Source organism: Betta splendens, chromosome 5 (assembly GCF_900634795.4).
Source record: "Betta splendens chromosome 5, fBetSpl5.4, whole genome shotgun sequence".
Taxonomy (NCBI): Eukaryota; Metazoa; Chordata; class Actinopteri; order Anabantiformes; family Osphronemidae; genus Betta; species Betta splendens.
In genome coordinates, this window is record NC_040885.2 from 11,206,665 (window position 1) to 11,220,768 (window position 14,104).

The 14,104-nt window shown below is 44.1% G+C and overlaps 2 protein-coding genes across 6 annotated transcripts; one reads left to right on the forward strand and one right to left on the reverse strand.

The window, feature by feature from the left end:
* The first annotated feature begins 1,173 nt into the window (after nt 1-1,173).
* tmcc1b (transmembrane and coiled-coil domain family 1b) lies at nt 1,174-9,973 on the forward strand. 5 transcript variants are annotated; one of them, XM_029151315.3, is made up of 8 exons: nt 1,174-1,328; nt 3,879-4,054; nt 5,216-5,259; nt 5,815-6,591; nt 7,299-7,718; nt 7,924-8,408; nt 8,503-8,638; nt 8,718-9,973. In XM_029151315.3, the coding sequence occupies exons 4-8, from the start codon at nt 5,989-5,991 to the stop codon at nt 9,030-9,032; spliced, it is 1,959 nt and encodes a 652-aa protein (XP_029007148.1). In that variant the 5' UTR covers nt 1,174-1,328; nt 3,879-4,054; nt 5,216-5,259; nt 5,815-5,988; the 3' UTR covers nt 9,033-9,973. The 5 variants fall into 5 exon arrangements, with proteins under 5 accessions (XP_029007148.1, XP_029007153.1, XP_029007149.1 ...); XM_029151320.3 differs by having other exon boundaries at nt 6,326-6,591; XM_029151316.3 differs by having other exon boundaries at nt 1,276-1,427.
* A 1,651-nt stretch (nt 9,974-11,624) lies between these two features.
* On the reverse strand, nt 11,625-13,865 carry LOC114855837 (protein B4). The gene is made up of 5 exons (XM_029151341.3): nt 13,695-13,865; nt 12,619-12,875; nt 12,325-12,538; nt 12,214-12,251; nt 11,625-12,020 (listed from the first exon to the last, which is right to left on the reverse strand). The coding sequence occupies exons 1-5, from the start codon at nt 13,756-13,758 to the stop codon at nt 11,715-11,717; spliced, it is 879 nt and encodes a 292-aa protein (XP_029007174.1). The 5' UTR covers nt 13,759-13,865; the 3' UTR covers nt 11,625-11,714.
* Nucleotides 13,866-14,104: the final 239 nt, after the last annotated feature.

Here is a 14,104-nt window from a genome sequence, read left to right on the forward strand (position 1 = left end):
TGTTTTGATTTGGTTCATCCTTACAGAAAATAAGTAAAAAAGTTAATTTCTTGATGTAAATGCTCAAAGCAGCTGTTCCTGTCAAAGCAGTGATGGTTTAGTCACTGTATAAGGATGGAATAACGGATTGGAACAGTCTTTCATAATCATTAATGTGGAGGGGAAATGTGTGAGCAGTGTGTTGGGAAAAACCTTTGTTATCATCACCTGTATTCTGCTTCCTGCTTTCAATTGAGGAGAGGATTAGTGGAAGTTTACTCTTTAGTTAATTGGAGGTGACTAATATGGTTATTGAATTGAAAACAAGTTTAGCCCATTCACTCATCTGATACTAAAACTGATTCTGAGTCTATTGTGTGAAAGTCATCTTCATCTTTCGTTCCACGTGTAAACTTGCTCTTGTTCTCTTCGGACCTTATAAGAAAGACTAAAGACGAAGGTAACGTGCGCACTCTTGTGGTCACATGTGGTTTTGTCCAGGTTGTTTCCTCAAGATTAAATATTTACAGTGTTCTGTGCGTACATAAACTCCAGGCCTCTTGTTCCATTATGTAGGTTGATTCTTCCATACCACAAACCTCCTTCTTCCTGCTGTTAACATAAACAGCAGAGCCACCTGAGTTGGAAAACCAGCGGCCACAGTTCACATTTCTTGGCATTCTCTGAATCTCTGTTGTCCAGAAGGTCAGGAGAAGCTGTTCTCGTCCCCATCACCTCACAGCCACCACACCCCTAACCCTGCCCAGGAGTTTCATCATCTGCACCCTTACGAATCCAAATGTTATGCTACTCAGCAGGTTTGCGGTCATGTATTACCTGAGTATCAGGCCAAACCCAACTCCATTCAGCGTAAACATCTCTCAGTCTGTGGTGCCATGCGTCTATGTAACACTCAGTTCAAGGTGTTATGATGAAGCTGTAGCAAACAAATGTGCCCAGGGTCTTTTCTTATGATGGCAACGTTACTTATTGTGCTTATGGAGAATTACAAATGTTCAATGTTATAGTTATTGGAACATTCAGGGCTGTAGGTTGGAGATGGGTTCTTCAGATGTTAGGACCGCTGGTGGTCGTTATGTGCTCGCGTACAGCTGTAAATACACCCCGTTTATTCGCATTATATTCATTGAGCTCTTTTCGTTGTATGCTGATGACTCCACCCATCACCAGCAGTAACAACGGCGTAATGTCCTCCGCGTCTCGGGATCGACGCTCCGCTCTGCGCCGCTCAGCTGGTGTGACGTGGAGCACGCTATATGACGTCACCGTGGGAGTGTCCACCATCGGGAGAAATGAACGGTCATCAACACAATCCTCTCAGCGCTCATGTAAGTCCACGCCAGCACCGCACGCGCGTCGCGAAGCGCTCCGTGAATGAGATGTGCGCCCCTGCGCTGCTGCCGGAGCTGCGGGAGCGTTCGCGGACGGTAAACGCGTTATATCTCGTTGTCGCTGCCGCCTGGCGCGGTGCCCCGAGCGCCTGTAACTCAGGCGATGTTTGTTAGCTTAGCCGCGGCTGCTAACTGACAGGCTGAGTGGCCAGGCGGCAAGTAAGCGCCTGATTTCCCCTACAGCATCGCCGAGGTGGGCGACGTTAAGTAAATTCTGTAATTGTGTTTAAGAGAAGCAATTTAATGTATATTATGTGTAACATTTTAACTTTGGAGACAACACCCAGACTACAGCTTTCATAGGATTAAACCCTGAACTAACCACGTCATTGCTATATGTATTATATATATTATATATTTTTTGTCCTACAGATGCATGTGTATCTTACTAACCATAGTATAGGGACTTCTAGCTAGTGCACGCCTATACTGGAGGAGCTGTAGCTCTACACCTACATGAAATACAAGACACTGAAGTGTGATCAAGGAAACCTATAATGGGCGAATGTGACAGGTGGCCACTCAATACCTCTAGTTTAAACTTACCCCGTGTGTTCAGGCTTTTTACACGTGTGGGGGTTGGCTTTTCGTTCCTGGAAGGTTGTAGAGTTCGACTTAAATTGTGTAAATTGTTAATTGCATGTTTCCAATAGAACTAGACAAACAGGCTAAACATCTCTCATGGTCTCTCTGTTGCTATGTTACCATTAAATTCATTCATGTATTTGACTTTCAGATGGGTTCAGTGTAGCTGTAATAATTATCTATTGTGACATTAACACAACATTTGTCTCATATGATTCCCCAGTGATTCTGATGTAGTATTCAAGTGTGTGAGTACACATCTATTACATGACACACTGCTGGTCCTCATCAGCGTCTGTAGCAGTGATGGGAGTTTCATTTGATATTATTATGCATATGTGTCTTCTATTCTGTAGTGTGGGTGGATGCAGCATTTATACAGTTAAATGCTGCTTTTTTCCATTTACACATAAATAAGTCTGTGCCTCACAGCTGATTAGATACATTTAAATACATAGTGCTCAGATTGTTTATGTCGCCAGTGCTTCTAGACTACGTGTGCCTGCTACTCAGATGAGCTAAAGCTTCAGTGTAAACGTGCTGTATTTGCGTGGTGATAAAGCCACACAGTGACCTCGCCCCGCACGGCAGCGCCGGCGTACCCCGCGAGCAAAACTAAACGCCCTGACGTGCACCACGTTAGCCTGACGGCTAGCTGCTAGAAGACACGGGCCACGAAAACGGGGCCAATGGTATATTCTGACTTTATCCAACGCGTCGATTTGCCTCAGGCTTTAGGGAAACTTTGAACTACGCTCACGGTTTTATCAGATACGTCTCGCTGGTGTGTGTTTTAAAGATCAGGCCCGCGGACTTTGGCTAGCGACCTGCTAATTTCATCCTCTTCTTATCTCTAGCTAATGTTAAACCGCTGGGATCAGACTGTTTGCACTGACTTGAAATCATTAGCCGTTAATACAGCCTAATATTAGTGTGCACTAGTGACTTTATTCCGCTTTATCTGCCTTTACATGTCACCCAGGAGCGTTACTACAGGTGCACTAACGCTACTAACATGTAGACGGAATGCACCTGTAACCCAGGAGTCATTTATTTACCCTGTAAGTTAAATGTCAAACAAAAAAATGTGACTTTATACTGAGTGGGAGTTTTATTAATGACACTTTACACCCCACTGTAAATTGCAATCTCATCAAAAAAAGCCTGTGTTATTTCCGCGGTAGACGTAATTACTGAAGGAGTGGCGATGATCTCATCGGATCAGTCATGCACCACGTAGAAGCTTATCCGTGTTTTCAAACACGGCAGCATTTGTCTATTGTTACTGTGTGTGTGGACATTTTAATGTTTAGTTGTCAGCCTGAATAATTGATCTCATTTATGTCTCCATTCATATCCAGCAGATGCTCCTCAGGGGGCAGTTGCTGCTCTTAATTAACATTACACCATTAATTAAGCTAAAAGGCCCTGGAGGTTTGTGGAGCTCAGAAATGAACTTAAATGTCCTTTACCCTGATCACATTCATTATAAGTGTTTCTATTCATCATTTTGTGAGTATTAATGGCCGATCTTACTACAGGCTGCATTACATTTGACCTAGGGAGAGGCACTCACGTGTACAAATTTAATCTTAAGCCTTAGTATTAACTATACTTAAACGCTTTGACCTGCGCTAATTGCCATGTTTTTTTAATATTTCACAATAGCATTCCTCGGTTGGTTGGTTGGTGCTGCTGCTGAAAACCAGCACTTGCTGCAACTGAGTTGATGAGTGATATTTGCCATCACTTTTAAACTAATGCCATCATTTATATGAAAACGTTTATCCATTGTTAAATGATTTTGTGAAAGACAAATCACTGAAGGTTTGTACTGTTAAAATGTCACTATTCCAAGTTTCTTACACTGTCTTGCCTCTGTTTTCTTGTTTCTCGTTGCAGCATGTGATTTTTCTAAATGTCCTTGGACTCAGCTGACTAAAGTTTGACAGCTGTCCCGCTAGATTTCATGTGGAGGATTTACCCAGAGAGAGTGGCGATTCACATTCGCTTTGATTATTAAGCCTTTTCTTGCGTTAATAGATGCACAAATCCACTGCTGATGACCACACCTGAAGGTATGTCTATTTAAATAGCAGTTCATTTTCTTATACATTTTTTGCAAATAAAATCACAAGCAAATGAGAGCTACACACGAGTGACACTGAGCAATGCAGAAACAATACAATAATGCTGAAGGCCTGTGCTCTCGTGTCTTCAACACAAGATAAAACCTAAATGCTCCCGGACATGTCCAGCACACTGAGGATGGTTTGACCTTGGAGCACGCTGAGTGATAGGCAAATGTTGGCTGCCCTACTTTAAAGAGAACACTTTGCCCCCAGCGAGGAGGAGTTGGATATCATTATATTGTCATTGTAGATCAAGGATATAGTTCTTTGTCTGTTCTTGCTTTTGGTCCCACAAGGCTCACTGCACCGAATCTCTATGAATATCAGTGATTCAGGAACTTTAGATGATGCTGGAAGGCTGCTGTTGGAGTATATAATGTATATAACATGTACATATATTTATGAGAAGGGAGGATCTGGCTTTTATTCCTGCTGTCTAGCCAGAGTGGTGGGTGCCTCATTCTATCAGCTTATTGATTTTCTTCTATGTAAATAATGTATAACGTACTGTAGTTGGTTGCAGTAAGTGAAAGTAACACAGTGATACAGTTAATGCAATTATCAGCAAGAATTTCTAAGCCCTTCTTTTCCTTGCTGTACAGTCCACCTACCACCTACCCATAAACAAAGTGCTTTTCTTCTCCAACGCTGCAGATCTAACAGCAGGACCAGCTCTGACTCACTGTATCACTACTCATGAATTTGGTGCTAGATTGCACTGCTGGCTTGTTAAGTGATACTTCGTCGTTGCGCTGACTCGCAGAATCATTGTTCTGTTTGTGAAGGAATCCATGTACACAGTAGACAGCCTGATCCATCACTGTAGGATTAGTGGAGCTCAGGGAAACAATGCAAAGTCTTGTATAACTGTTTGGGGGTAAACACATTGTTTTAATCCAAAAACGATGACCAGTTAAAGACTTCCATCCTGGTTGATGTCACACACAGAACATTTATAAAAACAACTTAAAAACAAACTGAATTGGCCAGATTGAAACCTGGAGTCCTGTGGTACGTTAGCTGCTTACTAGTAGTGACAGTACAACAATGATTTTTGTGTTGTAGGATAGTCTTTAAGTTTATTTTTTATATTTCTGTTTCATTTAGCTCATTCTAAGTTGTGAGTAAGAAGAGGAGAGGCTGGGCTCATGGTAAGCTCTCTGTAAAACCTTATCTACTGTGCTCTTTTGCTTTCTGAATATTTCAAGAAAAGTCTGCTGTGGATTTTAAAGTCAGTTAAGCATTCGATGATTTCATTTGATTTTTGTAGTGTCTTTAATAACATCATCAAAGTACTCAATTATGTTGAATAATAATTTACTAAGAGAATACTTTCTGAAATGCAATTATTAAACAGTCAGAGATTTTGTTCAGCTGGGAATGAATGCCTAGAAATAAATAATGGGCAATGATTTCACAAACAGAATAAGACATTTCAGAAACTGTTCTCAAAATTGCATTGATTTTGTAGAACTGGTGTTTTGTGTTGTACCTGGTTGGCACCCTCAGACATGCCACGTGCTAAATTAACTGTTGTTAATCAGTAGTGAACATAAATGCTTAAGGAAGTTAACATTGAGCTGGTCACCGTGGTCATGTCTGTGTCAACCCAGGTCTGTGTTAGTTTACTGTTATGTTCTGCTGCTTATTATGGTCATCGCTCACTGCTGCATGTCGTAATCCATTTTATTTTCCTTTTGTGGTAGACAAGCATGACATTGAGCCAAGCCACAGATGCATGCCCACTCAAAAGGCCCAACTGAGCGCCATCCCCCTGCTTCCCCGGCTTTCAACCAGCCTCTCAGAGGGGGGTGCCGACGGGGCGTAGCTAGTCCCCTTCACCCTCAAGTAGCACCTCACTGTGAAACTGGAGGTCTCTGATGGATCAGGGTAGTAGTGAGCAGAGTCCAGAGGAACCGGACACAGGAGGACGAGCAGAGGTGGAGGTCGGCAGGAGGGCGTCCGAGTCCGAGCACGGCCTGTCCAAAATCACCCATAATGCCCTTGAGAACATGGGAGCGTTGGGCCATGGCCTGAAGCAGTTTTTCCAGCCACAGCGCCGACGCTCCTCTGTTTCCCCACATGACTCTGTCTCGTCCTGCACAGGCGCCCCTCCCTCCGAACCCCCCGAGGTTGGGTCGGAGGTAGGAGACGCTCCTGCCTCCTCAGCCCTCCCTTTGGATTCTGACACCCCTGCCGCTTCCGCCCCTCCTGCAGCTCTGAGCCGTGTTCTGCAGCAGATCCGCGGCGCTCCACCGATGATGAAGCGAGGCACCAGCCTGCAGGGCCGGCGCAGCAAGGGGGGGGCCGCTGGGGATCCTCCTCAGAAAGGTAGCCCCCAGATCCACAGGCGTAGTACACATGAAGCCCTGCTGCAGGTTGGGCGCCCGCGCTCCTCCTCGACCACCGATACGCCCAGCAGCCCAGCCCTCGCTGACATGCTGCTGACCTCTGGCTACCACTCAACTGAGGAGCCTGACAAGGTGAGTGCAGCAGTCCTGTCATCTGCTCCTCCATGGAAAGGAGCATTTCATGGTAATTATGGAATAAGCGCTAGTAATGAGACATTCTCCTCTACAGTGTTAAAAACTGGAATTCAAATATGTGCAGTCATGACCAACAAGCGCGTGGAATTTGTTTGCTCGCAACCCGCTGGCTTTTTAGCTGTGAAAACTAAAATAGACTAACGCATTAACATCTGTGAAAGACTCTCACAAAAGTGAATCAGGCAAACGTGTTAACAGGCTGGTTTCGATGTGCCTGGATGAACTAGTGAGCTGTCAGTGGTGGAAGGTCAGAGATTGCCTTTGAGTGTTTGGTCGCTATGTGCTTTAAGCCTTTCTAAATTTAGATTTCGCTGTCTGTGAGTGGACTTCAGGTCAGAGAAAGCTGCAGGAATAAACAAAGTCAAACTTCCGCAGTGATTTGTTTTCTTTATTGAAAACTTCACTTGTCGATTAGTGGCCACTCAACAGCACATATTGATATTCACAACCACCATCAGTGAATAAGCTAAATTCTCCTTAGATTATTGTTAGCATGGCTTTCAAAGTAAGTAAAGTCAGGATAAGGAATCAAAGTATCTAGTGGAGATAACTTTAGATACTTTTTTGAAGTCATACCTTTAAGGGGGATGTGCATTAAAGTACAATAACATCTGTTGTTTCTGTCGTAATTATTCTTTTTCCAGTTGGATCGTTATGATGGCTCAGGTCCTGCCGTGTCACCAAACGCCCTCCCTTATGGTGCAGACGGTTATGACGTAGTGGACAGCACCCCAGACCCCCAGCGAACTAAGCAGGCCATCGCCCAACTGCAGCAGAAGATCCTCAAGCTCACCGAACAAATCAAGATTGAACAAACAGCCCGCGACGACAATGTGGCCGAATACCTGAAGCTCGCTAACAACGCAGACAAACAGCAGAGCGCCCGCATCAAGCAAGTGTTTGAGAAGAAGAACCAAAAGTCGGCCCAAACCATCCAGCAGCTGCAGAGGAAGCTGGAGCATTACCACCGCAAGCTGCGCGAGGTGGAGCACAACGGCATCCCTCGCCAACCCAAAGATGTTCTTCGAGACATGCACCAGGGACTGAAAGATGTTGGAGCCAAGGTGCGTTCTTCATGCCAGTGCAACTCCCTCTGCATTTCTGAAAATCATTTATTGTCCCTTTACCCAATAAATGAGGCTGCAGATGTGCCTACAAATGTTTCTTTTAGCCACTAAAAGCGCTAAACAGGAATATATCATCTGCCTATTGCATCAGCACAGTCCTTGGTTTTTAGCCTTAGGACTGACATGATCTTGCTTGTTACAGGTGACGGGCGGCCTTTCCAGCTTCTCTCAGGCCACTCACTCCGCCGCTGGAGCTGTTGTGTCTAAGCCGAGAGAAATCGCTTCCCTCATCCGCAACAAGTTCGGCAGCGCTGATAACATTGCCTCGCTGAAGGATTCCTTGGATGAAACCCAGGGAGATGAGGGTGTTGGCCCCGCTGGGACGAGGACCCTGGGAACTGGGCAACTCCAGTGCAGCCCGAAGTACGGCAGTGACGATGACTGTTCCAGTGCTACTTCTGGCTCTGCGGGGGCCAATAGCACCACTGGAGCCCCAGGAGGGCCCCCTAGCTCCAAGGGCAATACCCTTGATCAGGCCCAGGCCTCGGGCTTTGATGCGGTACTCCATGAGATCCAAGAGCTCCGGGAAACCCAAGGTCGGCTCGAGGAGTCTTTTGATAACTTGAAAGCCCACTATCAGCGTGACTACACCATGATCATGGAGGCACTGCAAGAAGAACGATACAGGTAACCTGTCACATCTTAAAGTCTGGACTATAACATAATTGTATGGTAGGAAAAAACTGATCCTGGTTTTGATGCTCTGGATTTTATTTTGTAGATGTGAACGTTTAGAAGAGCAACTTAATGACTTGACAGAACTGCACCAGAATGAAATATTGAACTTGAAGCAGGAGCTCGCCAGCATGGAGGAGAAGATCGCCTACCAGTCTTACGAGAGAGCGCGGGACATCCAGGTAAATAAATGACAGCCAGGACACGCGCCGGTTCCTGTGCGCGGTCAGACCCACTCACAGTCTCGTCTCTGACCCACAGGAGGCGCTGGAGGTTTGTCAGACGCGCATCTCCAAGATGGAGCTGCAGCAGCAGCAGCAGCAGGTGGTGCAGCTGGAGGGTCTGGAGAACGCCACAGCAAGGACTCTGCTTGGGAAACTAATCAACGTGCTGCTTGCTGTCATGGCAGTCCTCTTAGTGTTTGTGTCCACAGTGGCTAACTGTGTGGTGCCGTTAATGAAGACACGCAGCCGCACGCTGTCCACGCTGCTGCTCATCATCCTCCTGGCCTTCCTCTGGAGGCACTGGGAGGCCATTTCAGAGTATCTGCATCGCTTTCTTCTTCACCCCAGATGACTAATTTAAGAAATGAAGGGACAGAGGTGTTGGCACTGATGTATAAAGGGAGGACACGTGGGTAGTTTAATCTCAATAGTCAAACCTTGTCTTCTTTAGCAGCTTCTCCAAACACTCAGGAGGACTGCGTCAGAGGTTTTGTCACTTTATAACTTTCTGAAATGTGTTTTGAGAAGACTAAAACAGATTAAGGGGACAAAGGGTCAACGCGATCTCTTTTTGTGCGTTCGTGGCACAGGCACATATAGTAAAGCTGAAGGGGGCATAGTTGAAGAAGAGAACTGCACATTTGATTTGTCTGTTCTGAGTGAATTTGTTTACACGTGGAGAACTTTGCATTGTTTCCCCACAGATGAATTGTAATTTGTGGTTTTATTCCTTTTGAGCTGATCCAAGTGGTGTTGTTTTAAAGTCACTGCTTTTTTTAATACAGCTAATTGATGGCTTTTATTTTCTTTTATCTAACGGTGCATTCTCTCTCTTCTAGTCTTGCCACTGGGGGTTCCTCTCTAGTTTTTTCTTGGCCCTTTAACGTTAAAAGTTCTGCTTATGTGACCAAACCTTCGTCTCCCTGCTCACTACACTGAAGAATCGGGTACTTGCACATCAGACTCGTCACTGGATCAACTAGTAGTGGGTTCTTATGTCTTTTAGGTGTGTGAAGTCAAACACTGCTTCTGCAACAGGACAACCTGTTCACCATCAAGAGCACTGAGTTTGGAGCTGCAGCCCTGTTCTCTGGGCCAACTGGGCCGGCCGTCCTGATGGTTTCCTCACTTAAGAATAATCTATGAACTGAATAAACATACTTGAAGAGCGGTTTAAGTGCTCAAAGACTCAGTGCTTCCGTACTGGTTCTGTTAGTGACAATGAAATAGTAATACCTTTTAGTTGATTTTTTTATTTTTTAAAAACAAATAAATTTGTTTTTAAAGGTGAAATTTAATGTGTGGCCTTTATATGTTTCCTTGTACGCTACAAAAACACTTAGGGATTTTTCTTATCAATCAATGTTTGTTTGGTATTTTTGAGGTTTTTATGAGCAGGCACTGGTGTGAAGCCCCGACTTGTAATCCCATTAATGAAACCTCCTGAAACAGAGTGAGAAAAGGCACCCAGGATTTTTGTTTTCACATTAGATCATCTCACTTTGCTGAAAATGAAGTTTAGCAATATATACAAACTACTAAACTCAAACTCATTTTTTGTCTAGTTTACAGATTTTTGTTTCAAATCTACCACATAATTAAATTCATTACTGACACAAATTAGACACAGGGTTAATCATGTTGCGATAGCAGAACTTAAGAAAGCTTTGTAACAGGTAGATGTGCTCTCCAATTAATCAGAGGCAGTGGAGGCTCGTCAGACATGAATCTCCAGCAGCAGCACAAGCAACAAATGGTAAAGCTAAGGTTGAACAGCTGTTCTTAGGAAGGTTCTCTTTGCGTTTGTCTTTAGTGGCCGGTTTTGTCCTCATAATGAAAATCTATGTTTGCATGTTTCCTCTCTTCTTGTAGGCTTTAATGTTTACTGCTCAGTTCCTATGCTTTCTGGCTGATGTTGTGGTCACATTTGAACGCTGGCGGTGCTTTCAGGTAGTGCCGGCTCATCCAGGATGGCGCGTCAATGCCAGCTGTGGCAGGAAGGTTTGCTGTGTCTGTCAGCGTAGTGTCCAGAGCATGGAGGCGCTGCCAGGAGACGTGGAGGAAGCCGTGGGAGGGCAACAGCCCAGCAGCAGGACCGCTGCCTCTGCCTTTGTGCAAGGAGCAGCAGGAGGAGCTCTGCAAAATGACCTCAATGGGTTAATAAATGATTTATTTTTTGAGCAGTATAGTTCAGAAAGTATTAAAAGGTTAAGATTTATTATGTTTTAAAGTTTTTCTGCAGCCTTCCTCCGTTCTCTCCCAATTGTTTTCCCAGCCTTGCTGCTGCTTGAGACTTGTCCTTAGTGGCTGCTTTCACATATTTAGCTTTAGTTGCACTAGAACCTGCCTTCACTTTTTCTGCTGCAGACACTCTTGCTTTTAGCTTCTTTGTAGCTATTTATTAGACACATTAACGCAGATATTTAGTAAAAGCAGAATTCTGATTGTAGTCACTTAATTCATAGCTGGTTCTTTGGGTGTTTTGGCTCCATGCAAAGCTTTTACAACATTAGGATTATCTGTTTCTTTTTTGGCCTTGTAATTTCAGTTGATGCAAGCAAAGACAGATGATGTTTTCCCAGTTTATGACATCTCTCCTCCTGCCAATTTTACAGAACACACATGCACATCTTACCCTAAAGCTTCCAGTGTTTGAATGTGCAGGACGCACAACTTTTCAGTTTTCCAGTCAAGATCAAGGTCTTTGCTTCCCCTATGGCCACTGAAGGGTATTTTTAATTTTAGTAATGCGTCGCTAAAGTTGTAACCCCTTCGCGCGAATCCAACACCTCCAGTGCCTCCTTCATAACGACCATGGACGGATGAGGTGGAAGTTTACTCAGCGCCTCTAACTTTGGAACATTGGAAACTAGAACAACCACATTGTTGAACACATGGAGGGGATCAGTAAAGCTGACCGCAGTACAGTCTGGATAAATTCAAGTTAGATTTAGCACAATGACTTTAATGCAGTTCAGAAAGTACACAATAGTTAAGATTAATTGTTTGACAAAATGTTTTAAAACTGTTCAGTTTACTCTGCAGCCTTCCTCTGTTTTCTCCCAGCTGCTTTCGACGTACCACTGCCTGTTTTCACAGCCTTGCTTTTGGTTGCCTTCCCCTCCTTAGGTGCTGCTGCTGCTGCTGCTGCTGCTGCTGCTGCTGCTGCTGCTGCTTTGGACTTGGCCTTAGTGGCCTCCTTCACGTCTTTAGCTTGAGTTTCAATAGAACCTGCCTCCACTTTTTCTGCCGCAGCCACTTTTGCTTTGGGCTTTTTTGCTGGCGCAATCTTCGTAGCAGACTCTTCACTTTTCTTTGACTTTTTAGGAGGCTTTGGTTCCTAAAAATCATTAAGAGCAGAGTCAGACAAGACAAATACCAGAATTATTTAAATGCATTAAATCCAAGCCATCCACTTCACCCTGCAATATTTCTACAATAAAAATTGATGGTTTAGACTTAAACCCTGCCCCCCAAAGGCTGGATCATCAACACCCCCTCCCTGTGTGTTTTGTAAGCACACTGGTTCTCACCTGTTCTGTCTTTGTGGAGTCCTTCTTTTTTGAGGAACCTATTTTAAAGTAGACCTTATTAAAACAGATATTTAGTAAAAGCAGAATTAATTATAGTCGTTTAATTCATACCTGCTTTTTTGGGTTCCTTGGCTCCATCCTTGGCTCCATCCTTGGCTCCATCCTTGGCTCCATCCTTGGCTCCATCCTTGGCTCCATCCTTGGCTCCATCCTTGGCTCCATCCTTGGCTCCATCCTTGGCTCCATCCTTGGCTCCATCCTTGGCTCCATCCACATTAGGATCACTGTTCTCCTTTTTGGGCTTTGTCTTTTTGGTTGGTGCAAGCTTAAGGCAAAGATATTATCCTAGTTAATGACGTTTCTCCTCCAACCAATTTTAGAAAACACGTGAACATGACATCTTACCCTAAATCTTCCCTTTGAGCCTGTGCCGTCACTTGAATTTGCAGGACGCACGATGGTTCCGTTTTCTAGTCCTTTGTTCAGGGCTTTGCGGATCAAGGTCTTCGCTCTTCCCATGTCCACTGAAGGGTATTTTTGTTTGATGAAGTTATGTATCGCTATAGTTGCAACCCCTTTGCGAGAGTCCAATGCTGTAAGCGCCTCCTTCACCATAACGGCCGTGGACGGATGAGGTAGAAGTTTACGCAGCACGTCTTTAACTATGAAATAAATCATAGTTATTATTCAAACAGTTGTGCAAATAACAGCATTTAAATTACCCCGTTAACAGCTAGATTAACTACACAATGGCTCACAGGAGGAACTTTGAGGGGCCCAAAGAGACCAGCTTTATTTTCATAACACTATTAGCAGTAATATTAGATATCAAAAATAGTTTATATACAAATAAGACTAAATCACTTCTTATTTCTGCCTCTCGGGTCAAATTACACCCCTCCTCCCATGTATTACATGGTTCTGTCCATATGGATCCTATAGACATGATACCGATAAAACATTAGTCAGATAATCAAGGGTTAAAGCAGCAAAGTCCTCGCTGTCAATGAAGCATAAATCAGGCCATCAGAAATAAATTTAATAATAATAAATGAATAATAATTATTCAAGGTACGTTTCAGAAACTTCTCCTGGTCAATGCTAAAGCGATCTTACAAAAAGGGGAAATTACGTCTAAGATGCACTATTTGCGCTCACTGGAACTACTTCCCAAGAACCAGTGCGGAGCTCTCACTGACAGGTTTACAGAATCATTAACACATTCTCCTCACCTGATGGGCATCACACTAATTCAATAGCGTACGTTCTTCACTATTGAAAATTAAATTTATGTGATTTTGACTGAATACCGATACGTTGCCATCAAAACAAAGTATTCCTGCCGCTAGATTTGAACCCACAACCCTTAGATGAGCGTCATCACACGTTTACCACCTGCATCAACATACTAGGATCACTGTTATGCTCGTCCCTAATCTAATGGTGACTTGGTTGTGACTTTTCGGCGTGTGAGCACGTACCTTTGGATGGTTTGTCTTCCACCGAGTCGTCGCTGGAGGAAGGAACGGCCGGATCAGAGTCCATTACTGGATTCGTATGAGGCACAACTGAACCACGCTATAAAAATCCTCAAAAACTCGACTGGTGCGTCCAGAAAGCTGCTACAGCGGCTTCGTCTCCAGAGTCTCCGTCTTTATGCAGGTGCTTCCGGTAAAGTGAGACCAGGTGAAGCGCATCACGACAGGTGCGACCTATTAGGAGATGGACCCTGAACGCAACGTGTACATGCAGCTGTTTGTAAAGTTATTCACTATAATTTTACTACTCACAATATAAATATGTGAAATCAATCTTAAATGTCATGTCTTGCCAATATTAATACATTAACTCAACATAATAAAGATCAATACATTTGATTTTTGAGAAAACC